At 38.3% G+C, this 23,846-nt stretch overlaps 1 protein-coding gene across 4 annotated transcripts in view; it reads right to left on the bottom strand.

The window, feature by feature from the left end:
* Positions 1 to 23,846, bottom strand: part of zbtb40 (zinc finger and BTB domain containing 40) — a 133,572-nt gene that overhangs the window by 39,808 nt on the left and 69,918 nt on the right. For all 4 annotated transcript variants that reach the window (XM_073031656.1, XM_073031659.1, XM_073031657.1 and 1 more), the window contains 6 exons: positions 18,746 to 18,944; positions 17,716 to 17,852; positions 15,303 to 15,474; positions 13,111 to 13,530; positions 3,361 to 3,567; positions 890 to 1,054 (listed from right to left, as the gene is read on the bottom strand). In XM_073031656.1, coding sequence (XP_072887757.1) covers positions 890 to 1,054; positions 3,361 to 3,567; positions 13,111 to 13,530; positions 15,303 to 15,474; positions 17,716 to 17,852; positions 18,746 to 18,944 — 1,300 coding nt within the window. The remainder of the gene's footprint in view (positions 1 to 889; positions 1,055 to 3,360; positions 3,568 to 13,110; positions 13,531 to 15,302; positions 15,475 to 17,715; positions 17,853 to 18,745; positions 18,945 to 23,846) is intronic.

Here is a 23,846-nt window from a genome sequence, read left to right as displayed (position 1 = left end):
CTACTTCGTTATTATTTGAGATTAGGCCAATCAATGTAGTGTTATTGGCAAATTTAATTAGCAGATTAGAGCTGTGGGTGGCGACACAGTCATGGGTATATGGGGAGTAAAGGAGGGGCTTAAGACACAGCCCTGAGGGGCTCCTGTGTGACAGTAAGAGGGCAGGAGGTGAGGGAGCCCACTCTTATCACCTGCCGGCAATCTGACAGGAAGTCCAGGATCCAGCTGCACAAGGCCAGGGTCAAGGACGAGGGCTCTTGAGTTTCTTGTCAGGCCTGGTTGAATACCTTTACCTTGTGCTTTCTAATATACATTGACTCCCACTCCAGAAATACACTGACTTTACTGTCCTGTTATTATATTCAAACTTTATTCTTGTTCTTGGCCTTTCTGACTTTTGTAACCTCTTACAATCTTCCAAGATTATTATACCAAGTGTTTATCACTCCAGTCTTTTCACATAACCAAGTACTAAACTCTACTATCCCTTCTCAACAATTCTTTCCTCTCTTCCTCTTTAAAATGTACAGACATACTTTTGTGCATCAGTCCAAACATCCAGATAGCATATTTCCCATCAGCACCAGATTCTGCAGCCCCAGCACTTTTCAACTAATCCAGTCCTTCATTTTTTAAGTTTGTAACAAATTTAGTCAATTGCTGCCAGCAAATAACGATACATTGCTTGATTAACCCCTTCAATCAAGTTTCTTTCTGTCTGATAATATCTTGTAGATTTTGAGAAATCCAACGTCATTTTGATTTATTGTTAAATTGCTTAACGCTGCAGATGAGAAATCAGAAAGTGAATCAATGTGCATTAGTCTTCAAACACTAGTTAATGTAGAATACGTCTTGAAAGTTTTGTCCTTGTTACATTGATACTCACTGTGAAAGGAGCGCAGGTGCATTGACAACCCATTGGCCTGGCTGAACCCTTTGCCGCATTCCCGGCAGACATATGGCTTGTCTCCAGTATGTGTCCGTACATGGCGGGTCAATTCGATTGACTGTGCAAACACTGCATCACAGTACTGACATGCGTACATTTTTCCTATTGAAACACAGGAATCCATGAGATTTAATGCTAAATAACGATAAAGAACTCCAAATACACTTGTTCCTGCCATTACGATAGCCTGGTGCTTTCTCAATGTTAAGCTGGGGACAACTTTTATTACATTCAAAAGAAGATGATGAGAGAAACCACAAGATTTGGGTGATTTGTCAAAGCAGCCATTATCAGTTGCATCGATGCCCATCATCAATGTGCCAGCAAGGATGAACACCTGGGCCTACACCCCAGCCCTGAGAGACCACCTCACTCACTCTAGACGTCCAAAGCAGACTTTTTACAAGAAGACCTGTGTCGTTGTGTGAATGAGGTCAACGGACAGAAGAAATGGTAGATATGAAGCTGTCACTTTATTTGACAAAATATCACAAATAAGCTGACAGACACCCTTTTGGAGCAAAGGTCTGCTTGACCCAGCACCACACATTTTAAGTGCTAAAGGAAAATCCAAGACAACTTAAACAAATCCATATTTACAATGCTTCCTTTGAACCACTTGTAACAGCTTCAAATGCCTGGATCTTCCAACCATCACACCCAAAATAAGTGTTAATTACTATTGGGAACCAGGAAATAGGACGTAGATTGGAGTTGTGTATAAGCGGGCAATTAGTTAAGTGCCTGTTCCTTGGTCTGCCTAGTCCGCATTTTACTGTTCTGAACTGCATTTTAAATTTAATTTTTAATGCATATTCAAATCTGAAGGCTAGTGGCCAAAGTCAGTTAACATTAAATGTTACATGCGCTAACCCCAAAATTTGTTTTAAAAACCTGCAGTGATTCATTGCTGCAGGAGTGCTAGCAGAGTTCCTGGCATAGCAACAGAGATACAGTCATTCAGGATGACATCATCAGAAATGCATTCCATATTTGATGCTACAATGTAATGACCTCTTTCTGCTGATTCCATTTGCACACTCATTCCATGGAAGGCATCCAAAGAACTAGTCGAGGGAAGAGTGTCCTCTTCTGAAGGTCTCCATCCCTTTTCAGTTCAGTTGATTTTGTGTACTTGGATTTTCAGATGGCCTTTGACAAGATGCTATACATTAACGCTGCTTACAAGCTACGAGCCATGTTATTACAGGAAGAATTCTAACATGTATAAAGCAATGGCTGATTGGCAGGAGAAAGAGTGGAAATAAAGGGAGCCTTTTCTGGTTGGATGACAGTGACTAGTGGTGTTCCACAGAGGTCTGTGGTGGGACCAGTCTTTCTGTGTTATATGTCAATGATTTGGATGATGGAATTGATGACTGTGTTACAAAGTGAAATGAAAGGGTTGACTATTCAAGTGGAGAGAAAATTCAAAAAGCTGAGGCCAAAAGGACTTTGGAGTCCTTGTGCAGGTTTCCCTAAAAGTTAATTCACAGGTTTTGTTCATTGTAAGGAAGGCAAATGTGATGCTAGCATTCATTTTAAGAGGACTAGGATATAAAAACAAGGATGTAATGTTAAGACTTTATAAAGGACTGGTGAGGCCTCACTTGGAGTATTGCGAGCAGTTTTAGCCTGTTTATGTGCTGAAACTGGAGAGAGTTCATAGGAGGTTCACGAAAATGATTCCAGGATTGAATGGCTTATCATATGAAGAGCGTTTAATGGCTCTGGGCCTGCATTCACTAGAATTCCTAAGAATGAGGGGTGACCACATTGAAACCTATCGAATGGTGAAAGGCCTTGATAGAGCCTGTGTAGAGAGGAATAGAAGGGGTCCTTTTAGGATGGAGATGAGGAGGAATTTCTTTAGCCAGAGAGTGGTGAATCTGTGGAATTCTTTGCCACACATAGCTGTGTAGGCCAAGGTTGATCAGGGCATGAAGGGTTACAGGGAGAAGGCAGAAGATTGGGGCTGGGAGGAAAATTGGATCAGCCATGATAAAATGGCGTGGTAGACTCGATGGGCCAACGGCCTAATCTACTCCAAATATTTTATGGTCTTTTAATACCATGGGATATACACTGCAACTTTAAGATCCATCTTGTCATGTCATACATCCTCTTATGTATTAACATAAATGGTTAATGACAGCCTTCCTCTTTAGGGACATTTGGATGACTTGTCTTCTACCAAATATTTTCACTAATCCCTCCCATTGTTCATTAAGACTTGGTTACATTGATCACTGCACTTAGCCTGTCAAAATCAGTTTTCCTATCAACCACTCAGAAACCAGTAAGGATTTTGAGTCTTGATCCAGAATAAGATCCTGTATACTTTACTCCAAAATGGCACAGAAACCCTTTAAGTAAAGGGTTAGAGACAAGTTCTGTCAATCTCATACCTTCTGAATGTTTTTTCTTCATGTGATAGGCCAAAGCTGCAGCCTGCATAAATGTCATATCACAATGTTTGCAGAAGAATGGCTTCTCTCCAGTGTGGAGTCTCATGTGATTCTTCAGTGTGGAATTTGCTGCAAATTTTGCCCCACAGTCATTACAAGAGAAAGGCTTCTCATCGAAGTGATCAGAACGCTTATGATATTGCATTCCTGCAGAAGATAATGAAACATGAAAAACAGAGCTTGAAATATTTAATATATAAGATAAAGCAAGCTGGGGACAATCAAAAACGAGAGAGAATCTGCAGATGCTGGAAATGCAAGCAACACACACAAAATGCTGGAGGAACTCAGCAGGCCGACCAGCATCTATGAAAAAAAAAGCACAGTCGACATTTTGGGCCGAGACCCTTTGGCAGGACTCCGAAATGTCGGCCCAAATCCTTTTTTCCTATAGATGCTGCCCAGCCTGCTAAGTTCCTCCAGCGTTTTGTGTGTGTTGGGAACAATCAAGTTGTCTATGAGATAACAAATGAGTACACAGAATGTAACTGGATTTGGAAATGCCTGAAAGCAGCTCTTCAAGGTTTGGTAGCCTAGTAATTATTGTAATGGTCATCAGGAGTTAAAATTCTGCAACAAAATGTAAAACTATTTTAAAAAACTGGCAAATTTATCAGGCTGGCATCTGGGTATAATAAGGAAAGCTGAGATAGGCTCGAAATGTTTTGTTGATGAAGAGAAATTGCAGCACCGCTGATCCAGTCAGTAATACATCACACTGTTAATTCTTCATTGATTGTTAAAGTAGGATGGTAAAAAGTTCCCAATTACTATCACCATAGGGAATATAGATTAACTGTATTATTCTCATGGGTTATTTAGTATTTTCTTACACCACTTCTCCCTCAGATTGCCAACAGAATACTTTTGCCTTCAGTCACCCACTGAACCATCCCTTCCTTTACTTCCCTGTATTGAGCTAATCACTCCATTGTGCATGGACAAAAGCAGCAAACAGGTAGCATTTGGGCCCTCTGTTGATCAAGGTCAACCACGGACGTTGCAACCCAACTGTTTATGCGATATGTAAGACAATATGACGTGGAGAGCAAGCTGTTGCCCACTTAGCAGGCTCCCCCTTTCCACGCAGCTGATGAATCCAAAGGAACAGCATAGACCAAAAACAGTTTTACACGACCAGCATCATAGGAGTTGCCAGTCAGCATTGAACTCAACGTAGGACTGCCTTAGTGACTCCGGCTCTTGATTTTTCCTCAGAGTTTACTTTCAAGGATATCCCTATGAGCGTGCATCACTGTAAGGTAGTGGAAGTTTGAGATCAGAGTTCTCCTTCTCCAAGATGAGCTGCCAACCACTGCTGATGAGTCCCGTCTGCCCAAAGCTACTGGTTTTAAGCTACCAGTAACCCACCTTTGCACCTTCTCCTGTCAGTATAAATGGTTCTGCTGGGCTTAGTAGCTAAGCCACACATGAAGGCCAGGAGCTGGACTTGGCCATCAGAGGCCATTTGAGTTGCATGTTATTGGGAGCATTTAATAGATAATGGGAACTTACGTTAATTACCAACCCAGCTATAATATCATTAAGGAACAGGCAATATTATTAGAGAGATAAATAATGAATAATTTCTGAAATCATTTGTCCAATAGTTACTAATGCTGGTAAAAGGTATTAGTAAGTGTAACATTTACATCAAAAGCAGTATGACTGCACTTCAAAGATATTTCACTGGCTATGATCTATTTATAAACATCCTGGATCTGAAAGATACAATATTAATAGAAGTTCTTTATGAATAGGTCTTACAAAGTTCTTTTAAAAATCTAGGTGTAACTGTGAGCAAGGAAAAGAATTTAGAGAAGAAGACCAGAACTCCACTGGAACTGATATTAATAATGAACAAAATCAATTACATTTCAAAGAAATTGCTTAGAATGGAATTGAAAAGGAATTAAGCATCAGAACTAGTGGTCTGTCATGCTGACCATGACCTGTTCTTACTCGTTTACATCCTTTAACTACTTTTCCATCCACACTAATAAACTCTTCCAACACATATGGCAATATGGGACTTTCCACATCATACAGCAGGCAAACAATTGGTTTATTAATCATTACAGAAGGTCTCTCTGGTGCTTCCTGCTCCTTCCCCTTTCTGCCAACTGTGATTCTCCTCTGCTTGCCCCTTTCCCACTCTCCCATTGCAGCATTAGTACAGTGCAAAAGATAACATTATAATACTGTGCTAAAAGTCTTTGGCACCCTAGCTATAGACTTTTGCACAGTACTATACTTTCCCTTCTATTTGACCTCCTAAAGCGCAACACTCCACACTTGCCCAAATTAAACTCCATCTACAATCTCTCTGCCCAAATCTCCAAGGTGTACAAGTTGCACCGTTCACAATTCCATCACCTTTTATGTTATGAATCAGCTAACCTACATTTTCGCTAACATCCAAGGTCTCAGCGCTGATCCTCAGAAACAATCTTGGTCACAGATCTCCAGTCACAATAATTTTCCTCCACCCCTACTCTGTCTTCTACAATGGTCAAGCCAATTTTGAATCCAATGAACACAATGAATGCTTATTTGGGGCCAGCACGGTAGCATCGTGGTTAGCACAAAATCTTGCAGTACCAGCGACACAGATTCAATTCCATTGCTGTCTGTAAGGAGTTTGCGTGTTCTCCCAGTGATCGTGTGCATTTCCTCTGGTTTCCTCCCACAGTCCAAAGACCTGCCGGTTGATAAGTTGATTGGTCATTGTAAATTGTCCCATATTAGGGTAGGGTTAAATCGAGGTTGCTGGGCAGAGTGGTTCAAAGGACTGAAAGGGCTGATTCCGTGCTGTATCCCAATAAATAAATGCTTCACCTATTTCCTAATTGCTGTAATTTTTTCTACCTCATCCATTTATAGGACTTGTGATCACCCTTGTAGCTCTTTTTTTTTGCATATTTTTAAGAAGATCCGATAAGCTGTTATACTTATTTCCTGCTTATACTCCTAAACTGATGTTTTTTTATTCTCTAGGAAAGTACCTCTTTTAGTTAAATACTACCCTTAATCCCCATTTAGCCTTGGCTAGATCTGTTTCCAATGGAGATTTTATTTCTCAATGCATAGCAGATATTCTAAGAATAACTCAATATTTATTTTCATGTTCATCATTGATGATCCACCAGCATGCCCTTAATCCAAGTTTCCAATCCACTTAAATCAAACCCACCCAGCCCCAAAACTTACATAATCAGTTTTAAAGTCAGACTGGAGTTTCAGGCTTAAATATATTACTCTCAAATCTAAGGCTCCATAATATTAAATATCTTGCTTAAAAGGATCTCGGGTACAAGATTACTTTCATCCTAATTATTAAAATCTAACAGTACAAACAGGCCTAATCTTATGATAGCTAATCAAAACATACCTTCACACCTTCAACAACTATTGATTCACCCAATCTAAATAAACAATGAAGTCTCCCACCATTATTGTATTAGCATTTCAAATGTACAATGGCATGGGGCCTGGTAACACACCCCAACAAGTAAACACCATATAATATGTTTAAAAATCCCCCATTGTAGATTTAACATTTCAGGTATTGGGGTTACATACACTGACTCTGTTCAAGTACCTCTCTCAAAATCAATACTAACATGTATTTAATATTTCAGTAATATGTGAATAACATTGTAAATATGAGAGTAAAAATGAGCTAGCTTGTCTTTAGACATGTGGGCCCTATGCACCACCTTAAATTGTATCAACACATGTTTAGCACATAGAGAGGAGTTGTGAACTAATTGGAGAATTTTCTCCCATTTGTCCGTAGGTAAGGAAAATTGAAGTTCCTTTTCCCATTCATTCTTAATTTTATCTGACATACCCGGCTGTATTTTCATAATCATATCATAAATAGTTGCTATTAAACCCTTCTGATAAGGGTTTAAACCTAAAAAAATTTCTGTGATATCAGTTGGATATGAATTCGGAAAAGTATGTAACATATTATTCAAAAAGTTTCTAATTTGTAACTATCTAAAAAAATGGTCCTGGGCAGATTATTTATTAGACAACTGCTCAAAAGACATGAATCAGTTATCCAAGATTAAGTCACGAAAACATGTTATACCCTGCGTTTTCCATACCAAAAAGGCTTGATCCATAACAGAGGGTTGAAAAAAGAAATTAGATATAATAGGGCTTGATAGAATAAATTTACTCAAGCCAAAAAATTTACAAAATTGAAACCATATTCATAGGGTATATTTAATTATTGGATTAACAATTTGTTTATTCAATTTAGAAAGAAAAAAGGGAAGTGAGGTCTCTAAAATAGAAACCAATGAAAACCCTTGTACAGATTTACATTCAAGGTTTACCCATTGTGGACTTTGAATTACATCCAAATCCTGTGTTCAAAATTTTAAATATCAGATATTAATTGCCCAGTAATAAAATCTTAAATTCGGCAATGCCAAACCACCATCCTTTTTAGACTTCTGTAAATATTTAGATGGCATTCTGAGGTAGCTTCTTTGACTCATATGTTCTGGTTTTGCCCTCTTTTGGAGAAATATTGGAAAGACATTTTTGATATTATTTCAACAGTTTTGAGTATAGATTTACATCCTCATCCTATTACTGCAATTTTTGGCTTACCAATGGTGGAACATAGTTAGAAGATCAAAGTTAGAAGACCAATGGCTAGAAGATCCATTTTATTGAATTGGAAAGAGATTAATCCCCCTACTACATTCCAATGGTTTTCCCAGACTATATCTTGTTTAAATTTAGAAAAAAAATCAGGTGTCACTTTTAACCCTTCGGTAAGAATTCGAAGAAACTTGGAGACCATTTATTCAACACTTTCATATGATGTAACTTGACCTTTTCTGAATCCCTTTTATTAACCTTAAATATTTGGACAGAGGAGCGGAGTTATTGACATTATTGATTGTACCCGATGTAATATAATAGCCAAGCTTTGTTTAGTTTAGGTTTTTTTTTAAGTTTGGTTTAGCTTTTTTTATTTATAATTTGGGTTTTTTTTTGACATATTTTCATTTTTTTTCTACCATGTTTAATTACATTAAGAGTTTGGGATGCTTAGTACATTAGTGTTATTTATAGCTTTTACTCGTACTGTTTACCAACAATGTAACCCCAATTTCTCTGTACTACCATTATTATGCAAATGTATTTGAAAATTAATAAAAAGATTTAAAAAGAAAGAATAACATTGTAAATATATTTTGATTAAGCATTCTTTGTTTCCAAATTTCATTATGGGTTATAAGTAGTATGAGAATGACATACATTATGCCACCACGTCATATGTAAGCACGTTACCAAAAAAAGGACAGAAAAATATTACACAAATATCCTGGCTCCTGTGTTTTTCTTTCAATTAGTTTCTGGAATTATAAAACATAACAGTGGCAACAAGGAAGTTTTAGAACAAACCCAGACGATTACTGGGTGATAATGATAATAAATTTTTTAAAAAGACAGACTCGTTTGATTGTTCAATAGATAACTGGGTGATGTATATTGAATGAATTTAGCGGTAGTTTGAAGCAAATGAAATTGCCGATCAAAAACAAGTGCTAGTATTGCTGACTGCGATGTGTTTGCTTAGAAGTTTAGCAGCTCAAACCAACCAGCCGAAATACGCTTTGCTGATATCGTAAACATAATGCATGAACATTTAAACCCGAAACCACTGTTGATTGCAGAATGCTTTAGTTTCATTAGCAGAATCAAAAGGAAGGAGAGTCCATTTCAGCTTACATGACTCAACTGAAGAAATTGTCATAGCATTGTCAGTTCAGTAACTGGCTTAATGATGCACAGAGATCGTTTAGTTTGTGGAATCTTGTAAGAAAGCATTCAAAAATGGCTACTAACTGAAGCACAACTCACACTTAAAAGAGCAGTTGAAATCACTGTAATAATGGAAACAGCTGAAGACACGAGTTCCAGTCAGGAATGAAAGTGAACGTGAACAAAATTACAATGTCTAAACAGAAAACTACCCAGCCAAACAAATTATATTATCGTTAGAGGCTCACATACACCACACCAATGCAGGGTTAAAGGCAAAACTTGAAGAAAATGCAACAAAGTTGCATACATATAAAGCACATGTGGGTGGGCAAAAATAAATAGACTGCACATGCAAGAAAAAAAGTCTCAATTTCAAAAAGAGCACTAACCTGCAAGCTGTTGATGAAAAATCTAATAACAATGAGAGTAACACCAGACTGGGTAGCCTTGAGATTTACAATGTGAAAACCAACAAGGGACAAGCAAAATAGCTTACACCAGAAGTGAACGATAAATTAATTAAAATGGAATTAGCTACTGGTTTGGCTGTTTGTCATATCACAAAATCAGTTTGAACAGTATTTCAAGATATGGAAGTGTAGCCTGCTAAGAACCTATACTGGAGAAAAGATAACTCCTGTGGGAATGACATTTGTAACAGTGAAATACAACAACCAGCAAGTCACATTGGGTTTGTGCATGGTAAAAACAGGAGGGCCAGCATTGCGGGGCCAAGCTTGACTGAGACAACAACAACTTGATTGGAGATCCATTCGCATTTATATGCCACGTTTCCTGCAAAACTGAAAGCAAAATAAGAAAGGTACCGGATGATGCCACAGCAATGTTCAAGGATGGCATTGGAAAACTCAAACAAGGTAAAATAGTGTTAATGAAAATGCCACACCCAAAGCCTGTCTTGTTCCTCATACCACGCTGGTAAAGTAGCCAGTAAGCTAGAACGCATGGAGGCTGAGGGAATTCTTTCCACGGTTGAGTGATGCCCAGGAGTGTAGCCAAGAAGAATGGGTCTGTCCAGGACCTATGGCAATTTGCAAGTCACTATCAACCAAGTACTGAAAGTAGATTACTACCTTCTGCCCAGGATTGAGGATATCTTTGCAAAACCATCTGGAGGGAAATACTTCAGCAAAGTGCCCTTTGCTGAAACATACTTAACAGATGGAAATGGAAGAGGAAACAAAGTGTTTCGCACCATAAACACCCACAAAAGGCTTTATCGCTATAATAGGCTTTTTCTTGGAGTAGTATCTGCACCTGCACCCTGGCAGAAAGCTATGGACCAGGTGCTGCAAGGCTGCCCAGGCACTCAGTGTTACTGGTGAGGATGACAAGGAGCATCTCCAAAACCTCAAGACAGTGATAAAAAGGTTAAAAGTTTGTGAAGCTTGCCTGTGACAGCTCCCCTTATGGTAAAGATGCATTCCTATCACATGTCGAGCGATAAAAGTGAATGCCCATTGCCTTTCCATCATGTTCCACTGCAGAGAAAAATTACACACAGATTGACTGAGAGGCCTCAAGTCTGGTTTGGGGTGTAAAATGTTTCAACTAGCACTTGTATGGGAGAAAGTTTACCCTCATTACTACCATCAGCCACCAGCATCCAGTTTCAATCCACAGAAAGGTGTTCCACTAGCAACAGCAGGGGAACTGCAGAGATGGGCTGTTTCTTGGAGGACATAATTACAAGGTCGAATTCAAGAGGACAACTAATCATGGAAATGCTGATAGATTGTCCTATTTACACTTGGAAAAGGAGACATCAGAAAAAAATTACAAAAGACATTCTTCCTGACATAATCTTCCTAATGCAAATTGAAAGTCTCCCTATCACCAGAGTGAGTGATACTTGTGGAGTGTACTGTATTGCAATAATGCAAAGAGGAAATTGGCAAGCTTCTGACTCAGTGTCAGTGTAGTGTGTTCTGTTGATGTTGCTTACAGTGTATTCTTTAGACTCTTGACAAACCATTTGTAGCTGGGCGGTGTGGTGCAAATATATTATGCCTTGTTCCATTCATTTTCAGATATATCTTGGAGTACACTCCTATCACTCTATCACAGCAGAGGCAATCCACCAGTAAAACGAACATCAGTAAAAAACCCACACTGTCTACTGGCCACCCAAGATGGCTGGAATGTGCAGCAGAATCCCAGTTCCCCCATTTTTACCAGCACTGGGATGATCTTGCCCTTGACAGGGGTTGTTTTATGTGGTGACTGAGACTTGTTTTACCATCCAAAATGAGAGCTAAAGTGTTAGAGGCGCTACATTCCAATCATCTAGGTTTGGTCAAAATGAAGTGCTGGCTCAAAGCTTTGTCTGATGGCCTAGGATTGATCAGCTGATCAAGCAGCTTGCCATGCACTGTCCGGGATGCCAACGTGCCTAGAATATGCCAAGAGCAGCACCTCTCCATCTCTGGGAATGGCCTGGCAGAGGAATCATGTGGATTTTTCCAGACCATTCATGGGCACAAATATCTTGGTAGTAATGGATACAGTTACAAAGTGGCCAGAAGTGTTCCCATTAGTCTCCACAGTTTGTTGTGGAACAGTTTCAGTCATATCTGAAAATGAATGGAACAAGGCATATTATATCTGCACCACACCACCCAGCTACAAATGGTTTGTCAAGAGTCTAAAGAATACACTGTAAGCAACGTCAACAGAACACACTACACTGACACTGAGTCAGAAGCTTGCCAATTTCCTCTTTGCATTATTGCAATACAGTACACTCCACAACCAACAACTCTCCAGCTATGCCGTTCCTGGTTCATCCCTGGCGCTCATGCTTGGATCTTCTCAAACCCAATCTCAGAAGAAGTATGCAGGACAAACTGAGGGCTCCCCAAACAAGGAGGTTCACTTTTTCAGTATTGGACAAATAGTACCAGTGACAGACTGCAGAGATGATCAAAAATGAGTACTTGGAAAGAATAAGGACAGAACTGGACCACACTCTTACACAGTAGAGGTGAGTTCTGTTATCATCTGGAGGTGACATATTGATAGTTGAGGACAGCAGAATCAATTGTTGGAAAAGAAAGGTGTCCGGAGCTGTCAGAACCACGTCCAGCAGTCCCAGAGTCATCATCTTCAAACACCACGGAGGAGGCCCCAGACCATGAGATTGTTTCACAGCTACAAGTCTCAGCTGCCAAGCAGAGTGGCTTCCTCATCAGGAAATATATTTTATTAAATATATATATATATATATATATCATGACTAGTGAACAAATTACATATTTGAGCTGAGATGCATTTTATATTGAGTTGGAGTTTATAGCTAAGTAGGGAGGAATGTATTGTATTTAATATTTCAGTACTATTTAAGTAATACTGTAAATATATTGTTTGATTAAGCATTTTTTGTTTACATAATTCATTATGGGTTATATGTGAGCACCTCACTGAAAGAAAAGGAAAGAAAAACTAAGTACATAAATATCCCGGCTCCTGGGTTTTTCTTTTCAAGAGTTTCTGGATTTACAAAAGATAACAGATACATTCATTTAGTTCCTGTGCTGCAGATCCTCATACATGGCAGCGACTTCTTCAGTGCATGAACCATTATTACACCCATCTCCTTTAGCACCGTTGATATAGGGTAGCTAGCCTAGTCTCAAATTACCTAGTCTTCTAAAATAATAAATACTATTACCACACTGGCATGGAAAGCTTCTTCAGCTGTCAGTTACTGACAGAATTTGCATAGTGGTAAAATTTAAGGTAGAGTCTTCAGGAAAACATTGATTCACTGTTTCAGCAATATCTCCAGAGTTTAATCTGCTGAGACTCACCTTTAAAAACTGAATCAATGACTAGTGTTTGACATAACTGTGTAAATTACTAGAGCTTCCTAACCTGATTGATGAGCAAAGGATTTCCCACAGATGTCACAAGATACTGGTAACCTCCTCTTCTTTCCTTTTGGCGCATCATGGGCATCTTCTCTGTCCTTTTCTAAATCCTTTTGGGAAGTCCCAGTTTCTCCACATTCCTGACAGTCAACAGCTTTAACTAAACCAATTTTGCGACAGCGGGTGAGGTGTAGGTCAAGACGACACTTAAACATGAAAGTCTTGCCACATGCAGTGCAACATAAATCCTGCTTTCCTCGGGGTTTACACTTTGGTTTCATCTCATCTGCTGGATCACTGCTTCCTGCCTTAACATGTTCAGTGTTGGCAGGGTGCTCCCCAAGTTCTTCACCTCCTTCTTCCTGATCCATTGGGTATTCTTTCTGATCCTCCTCCACATCACACATTGCTTCTTTGAATAGTCCTGATAGATAAGAAAATAATTTTACTCATACTTTTATAATGTCACTCTCAGTGACAATTCTTTAGGTTGATAAACATGAACATGACAAACTATATTTTCAAACTATTTTCAAAAATTTGTAAATTAATTTACTGCTTTTTCTCTTTATAAAGTCAACTGAAAACTTTTAGAAATAACTAAAAGTTTAAACTTCCTTGTACAATTTTGCTAAATATTTATTTTTAAAAAGTTGTTGTGAGTTAAGAACTAGAGATAAGTACCCTCAGATCTGAATTTCAGACTGATCTAATTCCGTGAAAAAATTCCTATTTTTCATGGAAGTAATGAATTTAGACTGCATTAATCCAGTTAAAACATAGAAAGATATTTTGAATTTGGAGCTAAATTTGAGGATCCATTAAAGAGAGAGAGAGTGTGAATGAATGAGGAGAGAGAGAGAGAGTGTGTGAGTGAATGAGGGGAGAGAGAGAGAGAGAGAGAGTGTGAGTGAATGAGGAGAGAGAGAGAGAGAGAGAGAGAGAGATATGAACTGTACTTCTATAAATTAGGGCACTTTGCATTCTGATAAATTACATCCACCAACTAGTTACTGGATTTTATAGAAAACCGTCACTTCCAAAACCAAGGGAACTTATATGAAATTTGACACAAATTCTAACTACATTCCAGAATTAGATAGTATTCTATAAATGTTATTTCACCGTACTAAATGAGCATATCCTGAGCAGTTCACATTGTCACATTGTTATCTAAGAAAGGATGTGCTGACATTGTAGAAGGTCCAAAGCAGTTTCACAAGAATGATCCCAGGAATGAAAGGGTTAATCCACATAGTGTTTGATGGCTCTAGACATGTACTCACTGGAGTTTTGAACAATGAGGGGGGTGGGGCGATCTCTTTGAACCTTATTGAATATTGGAAGGCCTAGATAGAGTGGATGTGGGGAGGATCTTTCCAACAGTGAACAAGTTTCAGATCAGAGAACACAACTTCAGAAAACAAGGACCTCCCTTTAGTACAGAGATGAAGAAGAATTTCTGTAGCCAGAGAGTGGTGAATTTGTGGAATTCATTGCTGCAAACATGTAAAGGTCAAGTCATTAGATACATTAAAAGCAAAGATTGATAGTTGCTTGATTAATAAGTGTGTCAAAGATTACAGGGGAAGACAGGATGAGGTTGAGGATTAATAACTAACCATGAAGGAATGGTGAAGACAACTCAATAGTCCAAATGACCAAATTCTACTCCAAAGTCATATGGGAATTACTGGTTAGCACCTGAGACCCAGGTTTGAATTTAGAAAAAGATATTACTATTTCATTTCTCTAACAGCTGTTTGAGCTGGAAGGCTGAATAAGCAGAGGGAAAGGCTATTTTCATCTTCATGGTAGCCATCAACCTGTAATATTGTTCACTTCTCTCCCCCATATACTACAACAGTTCTCTCGTATGCATTAAACCATTGCAAATTCATCCATGACAGGCTGAAAATTTGTCATGGTTATAGTCCAAGACTCAGGACAAATTAAGTATAAGCAGGTGATCTGAAATACATTAAAGTTAAAGCAATGGAACCAATTGGTTCTCCAATTTTTGTAAGAATATAAATAACTTTCTCCTAATTATGACTTAGCTTTAGAATCTAAGTGAAATTGCGTATTTAAAGTATCTGTAAAAGTTTAAACAAGTAAATGTAGTGCAAAACAGCATTGTAAGATACATATATATTATACACACACGCACACACACACACCCTTCTTTGTAGTTACCTGCATTTTCCATGGTCTTCATTACCAATTCAAGGGACGGATAGGACTCACTGATCATATGCAAGAGTTTACAGAATACCAAAGCAGGAATGAGTCGCTCGTCTAGAATTTTGCCCAGAATACTTTCTAATGACTGACCAGCAGTATCCTTGAAACAACAACTCTTCAAAATCTGACAGTGAGAAGAAATATAAACATGCAAATAATTCAAGAGAATTTATAAAATAAAGCTTTAGTTGTGCACATTTAAAATCAATCTAGTATACATCCTTATCATGCCACTAGCTCTGAATATTTGGAGATCGATATAACCCATGACTACTCAGTTCCCTGAATTAGGTTCGCCAGTACCTTTGTGTAAATCATGGTGGAGACCTCCTTTTTTACCCCATTTTATTGCACCGTGAGCTGGAATTGAGAGTTAACTTATGCTGTGGATATTGTAACCACATGCATACAATACACCAACTACTTCAGACTTCTATATTTGAAGGAGGTGGAAATGCATCATTGTTCATCATTTGTTTTCATTGCTGCACTGTGCCCTAGTTCTGTCCAACTTTTCCACATGCTGCCACCCAGATGACAGACTTGAATTTAAGTCGTCGAAAGTGAACGAAAGTGATAGAACAGCCAGAATCTCTCACTAACAATGGTGTGGTGCATGGGCATAAAACAGAAAATGCAGGAAATGCCATATCATTAGGGCTACCACTTTTTGTATGATGCAGGAACTTTTACTTAATGTAACCTATTACAGTGCTAGAGTAAGAGCCCCAAACAAGTATAAAACAAAACATTCACCTGCTTTTACTGATAGGAAGTCTGGCAAAGTACAGAAATTAAAAAATGTTTGACATTATACACAATTAATAAACATACAATAATATACGTATAATTTTATTTTTCACAGATGCTCTTCTAATGGTGCTGGCACCTTTACTTACACCAATCAATACCCATGATAGAACAGTACAAAACAAGGACAGGCTGTTTGACCTACACAAACACAATGCCAAAATTTATTAAATCTCTTTTGCCTAAACATAATCCATATCACTACAGGATACACCACTAAAGTACTCAATTCTTGTGACAGTATAGAAAACTTCACGTATACCTACTCAATTTCTGCAAAGATGAAGGGACACTCATTTTAAAAACTCATTAATATTGAGGTTGTAGAGACATTCATCTAAAGTATTAAGCAAATATGCAATTTAACACAAAATTTTGTACAATCCTAATTTCACTTATACAATGATAGAGATCTCATCATAAATCATGATGCTTCCACTAACAATCTTGGCCAATAACACTTGATAAGTCACTTAGGATGATCCTGTTTTCCCTTTGATTCAAACTAAATCTAGCAAAAACACTTATTTAAATGAATAGGCAAATTTGATTGCCATGAGAAAAAAAACCTTTTTTATTGAACTAAACTTAAATATTTTAACTGTCTTTTGGTGTGTTTTTTTTTAAATGAAAATAATTCTAATTAATACTGCTTCCCCAGCACCCCACCCCATGATTCTCAAGTGCTTCTGAATGCTTGTATCAGCCTTCCTGTGAGTAAAATCAGCTTCTGGCACAAGAGAGCACAACACTTCATGGAAGTGTTGGAAGACTGCTTCCGAACAAAACACTGTATTCAAGTCCAAATATCCAATAGTCAGTCACTGCTAATCTTGGGGCAATGGAAGATCTGCCCACTTCTCTTACAAAATAACATGCAAGGTTCAGGCTTGTTCTCAATTTTCTCTCCACAAAGGTACCTGCATACGAAGTAGCAGTAGTGAGTCCTGATAAAGAAAGCTTTTCACAAAAAAGGGAAAATTTCAATTAAAAGGAACAAAGTTTGTGCAGAAATGAACTGAATGAAACAAAGTAACACTACAAATTTCATCTCATCTTCATTGGTATGTAACAAGGGATAACAATTACTAAATATCAACTTGGGAGGATCTGCACATATCAGTTTACATTACAAAACCTTTTGAAAATTATTGACTACATTTCTTTTTAAATCAGTTTTTCTCACTCTGGTCTGCTGTGTTCATGCTGAATAAATAAACTGTTTATGTAAAGTTGTTTTACAAGTTACACCTCATTGCTAGTGATACCCTGTATGCTTTAGCTTTGCATTTACTAACCTATTTCAGCTAGTCCTACTTCTCAAACTGTTGCTTTTGTTATTTAACTAAGAAAATAATATAAAAACACTGTATCAAAAACGTTCACTACAAACCGTATCATTCCTGGCTCATCAAATTTCATCTGAAATTAGAGAGGGGCATAAATCCTCTTATGCAATTCCAAAAGAGTGATAAATTTGAGCTAGTCAGTGGTTCAACGTTTAAGGCAAGGAAAAGGCTTGCATCAATATAGTGAAAGTGTCAAAATAAACTACCTCAATTGTCTCAGTGGAAAGATTTTCTACACCAGGTACCAAACAATCCAGCAGAGGACTGATATCTTCAATCGTATTGATGATCAGCTGTCTATGTCTTTTTAAAATATTGAAGGCTTTACTTTCCTCATCACTCACTGGGGGAGAAAAAGAACAGAAAGAAACATTACTCCACAACCAAACTAAATACTCAAAAATTTTAACAAACCACATAAGAGCTAATTTTTAGATTGTTAGCTTTCTACAGACAATTTCTAATTATTGCTTTTGGAGATACAGTAACACAAAGAAGAAATGTTCAATTAAAAACTTGAGGGTAACATTTGTCAATGTCCTCAATTTTAACTGGCACATGCAGAGAACCTCCAACTGCCCAAACTCCTGCTACCCTTACAAATATGTAGCAGTTATTATAACCTGATTAGCACAATGATATCCACATACAACTGTATTAAGCTGTTATCACAACTTGTCTATGTACAGGCAAAATAGCTTCTTAGGCATTCACAAATAGATTTAAAACGCAATCTCAAAGTGATTCATAATGTTTGCTTAAGCTCCCAAAGTATAACTAATATAAATAAAGTGGAAGAAGGGTGCAACAGTAACTGCATGGTTACAACTCAATCAACTGAAAAGATAGAATATTATTCCTCATCCATTTACAAAAAACACAACCAAGTCTTTGACTGTCTTGCCTTATTATTTTCTTTTACATTGATGAATAATTTTGAAATGATTACAAAAACAGTACTGCTGGTATACAGGTTCTACTATGCAAACTTCCAAAAAAAACCCAATTTTCAGATGCTTTTATCACTAACAAAGAATTCCCATTATAACACCGACATAATCATGATATTTTTAACATTCCAATCAACAATTGTAACACTAATTACATCAATCTCAAGGCATCAGCTCCTCAGATAACAGAATAATGAAGCTCTCAGAGCTGCCAATTCTAACATCAAATCTGCTACTTATTTTAAAAATATATGCTAATTCTAGTACTGCTACATGAAAGCCTCACCTGATAAAATGAGTTGGAGACCATCTGGTTCTTTCTGGAGTTCATCCAGCAGAGTGCTAAGCTTTGGCACATCCTCTTTCATTCGGATGAGCACTTTCCAAAGAGTGAGTGCTGCAAGTGTTCGTTTTTCTAATACTGCTTCCATCAAATTACTTATGCAATCCACCACATCTTTCTCTTTAATAAGATCTTGAATTCTCTATCAAAGGAAAAAATATTGAAGATTAAATTATTTTAATTTATGCAAGGTACATTATCAACATGCACTTTTAACAGTGAAGTTGCAGTACTTAGAAGGAAGCATGTTGCATTTTGATTGGCTGCTTTGTATCATACCATAGCAACCAAAGCAACAAAAAAATTGGCACTGCACAGGATTTACTTGCCTAGCATTTAATGATTAGGAAAAAAAACTGTCAATTTTACTGCTGCAGCTCACCAGCTGTATTTCACTCCTAGGGACTTTGAAAATTATCCATTAATAACAATAGAAGTGAAACAGCGTGTTTGTGTCAAAATTGAACTAATGGTAATATATAACAGTAGCTCATTTAAAAAAAATAACAGTACTTCGATTGAAAACATGAAACAATAAAAAGAGTTCACCAGATTGTTTGTTGGAATGGCAATTTGTCCCATGGGGGAGATTAAGCAGAATGGCTCTTATTCTCATGGATGAGAAGTGATTGCATTGAAATAAACAACATACTAAAAGGGTTTGATAGGGTAGATCAAGGGTGAAGTTTCACTTGCTAGTCTGTCTGTCTAGAACAAGCGGTCAGTCCGTCTGAAAATGAGGTCAGCCATTCAAGATAGAGATGAAAAGAAATGTCCTCACACCCTTTATGTCTTGGGAATCCTCCACCCAAAGGGTTCATGGAAAATGGTCCCTGATATATTACAAACAAATATTGATAGATTTTGGATGGTGAGAAAATTATGGGTTATGGGGTTAGTACAGCAATGTTTGCACTGAGATAAAATTCAACTAAAATCTGACAGAAGGCAGAACAAGTATTTCTAATTGTTTCTCTTATATTCTCAAAAAATCTTGTTCAGGCATTTGAAAAGAACATTTGAAAATGTTGAGTTGACAGTAGATCTGATAATCAAAAACATACAAAAGACCATCCTATATTTACAACTAAATTACTTTAAAAATACACATACACAGTAATAGCAGAAGCACCTGATACAAACAGTGATCAGTTTCTCAATGTCTGCATGAACACTGACATAGTTGATCAATACTGGAACAAAGCAAACAGGACATGACAATAGGAGATAAGTCAAATGTAAAGGGAACATAACAAGCCATATCAGGAAAACTAAATACATTCCAATCGATCCTTTGACAAGACATTGAAAATCCAAGCCAAAATAGACTCATAGAGTCATAGAAAAGTACAGCACAAAAACAGGCTCTTCAGCCCATCTAGTCCATACCAAACCATTTAGACTGCCTGCTTCCATCGACATTGAATTGAATTGACTGTATTTCTTACATCCTTCACATACATGAGTAAAAATCTGTTACATTTCCAGCAGAATGTATATGTAATTTATAATATTTAGTAACAAATAATATGTACAGTAAGATATACAATAAAACAGTCATGCGAATCACAGGCCTCTGTACCCCTACCATCCAAACCTCTCTTAAACATTGAAATCGAGCTTGCATGCACCATTTATACTGGCAGCTCAATCCACACTCTCACGACCCTCAGGGTGAAGAAGTTTCCCCTTACATTCCATTTCAACATTTCACCTTTCACTCTTAACCTATGACCTCTAGTTGTAGACCCACTGAATCTGGAAAAAGCTTGCTTGCATTTACCTTCTCTACACCCCTCATAGTTTTATATACTTCTATCAAATCTCCCTTCAATCTTCTACATTCAGAGGAATAAAGTCCTAAACCTATTCAATCTTTCCTTATGACTCAGGTCCTCCAGTCCCTGCAACATCCTTGTAAATTTTACTTTTACAACCCTATGGAAACCTCTCGCAGTAGGCTCATTATGAGTTAAGATATTGCTGTAAATACGAAATAACAGCAACATAACTCTATAATGCATGGGAATAATGATGTAAAGGCCTTTACCAGTAAATAAACATGTCTAGGATGGATAAGTTTCAGGTAAATTGAATGTTTCCTCTAAAGGAAAATTAAGATTATTACTGGTATGAATACTGACATACCTATGCAAATTCACCAAGAAGCAATAATTTAACTCAGAACAGTTTAAACTTATTATAACAAAATAAAGAAAAGGCCTATCACATATATATCAATCTATAGCATGCACGCAATCGTTGGAGCTTATTTCCACATAATACACCCAGTTCGCTTCACTTTGTTTATTCACAAAACCAAAACTGAAGAGCCAGTCCAAGGAGGAAAAAAACAAAAAAAACCCACACAACATCCAAAGAAAAAAAGGGACAAACTTTCTCCAATGTTGTGTGCTAACTGGCTGAGTTATCTGCACATTCTCCGTGCATGAGGATTTTCATGCATCTGCCCTTCTGAATTTGGCTCTGTCAGCGTTTTACCATGTTCTTCTGCTATATTTCTTGTTTGTTTCCTTTCATTATTCTCTCTCATTCTTTCTCAAAACTTCTTCCATTCCACGTTCTCTGTAAAAAAAATACTTATTCTTTTCCCAGATAGCTTATTTTTAAACAGCAAAATATGGAATACTCTATTGTGTAATGTCATTAAAGGAACACATTTTTTTTTAAAACAGAGATTTGCATTTTAAGGAGATCTGCAAAAAATAAAATGCCAAACAGTATAACTGTATTAATAAAATAAGTCTTAAATCAGGATATTACTTACTTACATCTTTTCTATAGGTAGGTGATCAAAACTGCACATAATACTCCAATTATGTCTCAGCAACATCTTATACAACTTCAACAAAACATCCATCTCCTGTACTAAATATTTTGATTTGAGGCCAAGTGCCAAAAGCTTTCTTTACGACCCTATCTACCTGTGCAACCACTTTCAATGAATTACAATCTGTATTTCCTCATGCCTTTGTTCTACCACACTCCTCAGTGCCCTAGTGGATCCTACTGAAGGGCAACACCTCACCCCTGTCTGCATTAAATTCCATCTGCCATTTTACACTCTATTTTTCCAGCAGGTCTGGATCCAGCTGCATGTTCCGATAGTCTTCCGCACTGTCCACTACATCTCCAATCTTGATGTCATCCACAAATCTGCTAATCGAATTAACCAGATTATCATCCAGGTCGCTGATATAGATGACAATTAACAAGGGACCTAGCACCATTCCTGCGGTGCTCCACTAGTCACAGGTCTCCACTCAGAGAGGCAACCATTCACTACCACTCTCTGGCTTCTCCCACAAAACCAATGTCCAGTGCAATTTACTACTTTATCTTAAATACTGAGGGACTGAACCTTCTTGACCAACCTCCCCTGCGGGACCTTGTCAAATGCATTGCTAAAGTCCATGTAGATAACATCCACTGTCTTGCCTTCATCAACTTTCCGGGTAACTTCCTTGAAAAACACGACCTACCATGCACAAAGTCAAACTGACTATCCCAAATCAATCCATGTGTATGCAAATATCCACATATCAGGTCCCTTAGAATAACTTCTAATCAATTTCCCACTACTGCTGTTAGGCTCCTGGTTTCTGTTTAGAGCCTTTCTTAAAGGGTCGAACAATATTAGCTATCCTACATTCCTCACCTGTTGTTAAGGTTTAATGAAATATCTCTACTAGGGCCCCTGCAATTTCTGCACCTGCCTCCCACAGGGTGCGAGGGAACACTCTGTCAGGTGCTTGGGATTCATCCATCCTAATCTGTCTCAGGACAGCAAACATCTCCTGCTCTGTAACCGGTATAGGGACCATGACGTCGCTGCTGCTTTGCCTCATTACTATAGACTTTGTATGTAATGCTTATGCAACAGGCTGGTATATGTCTAGGAGAAAAATTCTAGCCACTCGCCAATCCCGCCTCCTGTATACGCAGGTGCTGTGGAAAATAAGTTAATGCAGCATCGTACACACAATATCAAGCACACACCAGATACAGTTATAGAATATACTTCAAGGATTTTACTAGAACTAATGATTACTAACAATACAGTATATATGAAGGAAAAGAAAATAAAGTAAAAGGCGCCAAAACTTATCAGAGTTCAGTCAATTTAGTGCACATCGTTGGAGCTCAACCATCGAACCATTCAACCACTCTTCGCTCTCCTCCGACCTCCACGACCTCGCACCTGGGACCACCCGAAGTGATCAACCGAGCAGTGCGGCACATGTCCACCTTTTTCAGCGTCTTCTTCCCCGCTCCCCAAAAGGCCGCAAAATCCCAGCTCCCAGACCCACAAGAAAAAAATGACATCCAACCCTATTGGTTAACAAATGAATACAATCCCCGTTATCAGCAATTCTAAACCTAAACAGACTGCGAGAAGCTTCGAGAATGCTCTGCAAGACACTCTCTCTCTCACCAGTTAGCATAACAAAGAAGCAGTTTTACTTTTAACAAACAAAGAAGCCATTTTGATTAACATACGCAGTACATTCTCCCCCCACCAACATAAGTCATGCCCTCATAACATTACCAAAGTTCACCAATGCTTCTTGCAAAACACAAAACCCAACCCAGGTTCAGAAAGCAGCGACATAACTGCCCAGGGTGGTAGAGATCACAGTCTGTTCTCCTGGCACTGCATATGTCAACCGCTCCGGGGGGGGGGGGGTGCCTACTTCTCTGAAATCTCCGTACCTCTTCTGCCAACCCTTCCGCCTCAGACACCATGGGGGACACTCCTGTCAGACCCCCACCCTCTCCCTCACTGGGCTCCCTCTTCATCTGAGAACCTTCTGCCTCGGACACCTCAGGACTACCTGTCAGACCCTCACCCCCTCCCTCACTGGGCTCCTTCCTCACCTAAGAACCCTCTGGCTCGCGCTCGGGTTCCACCCTCTCTCCCCCCAATGCCGATGGCCTCTCAGTCTGCCCATCAACACCCTCCCTCCGCCCATCAACACCCTCCCTTCTCTTACCTAACTCAGGAGGGGAAGGGCCAGGAGCC

Source organism: Hemitrygon akajei, chromosome 29 (genome assembly GCF_048418815.1).
Source record: "Hemitrygon akajei chromosome 29, sHemAka1.3, whole genome shotgun sequence".
Taxonomy (NCBI): Eukaryota; Metazoa; Chordata; class Chondrichthyes; order Myliobatiformes; family Dasyatidae; genus Hemitrygon; species Hemitrygon akajei.
The sequence above is the reverse complement of the archived record's forward strand: the minus strand, read 5'-3'. Positions and strand labels throughout refer to the sequence as shown.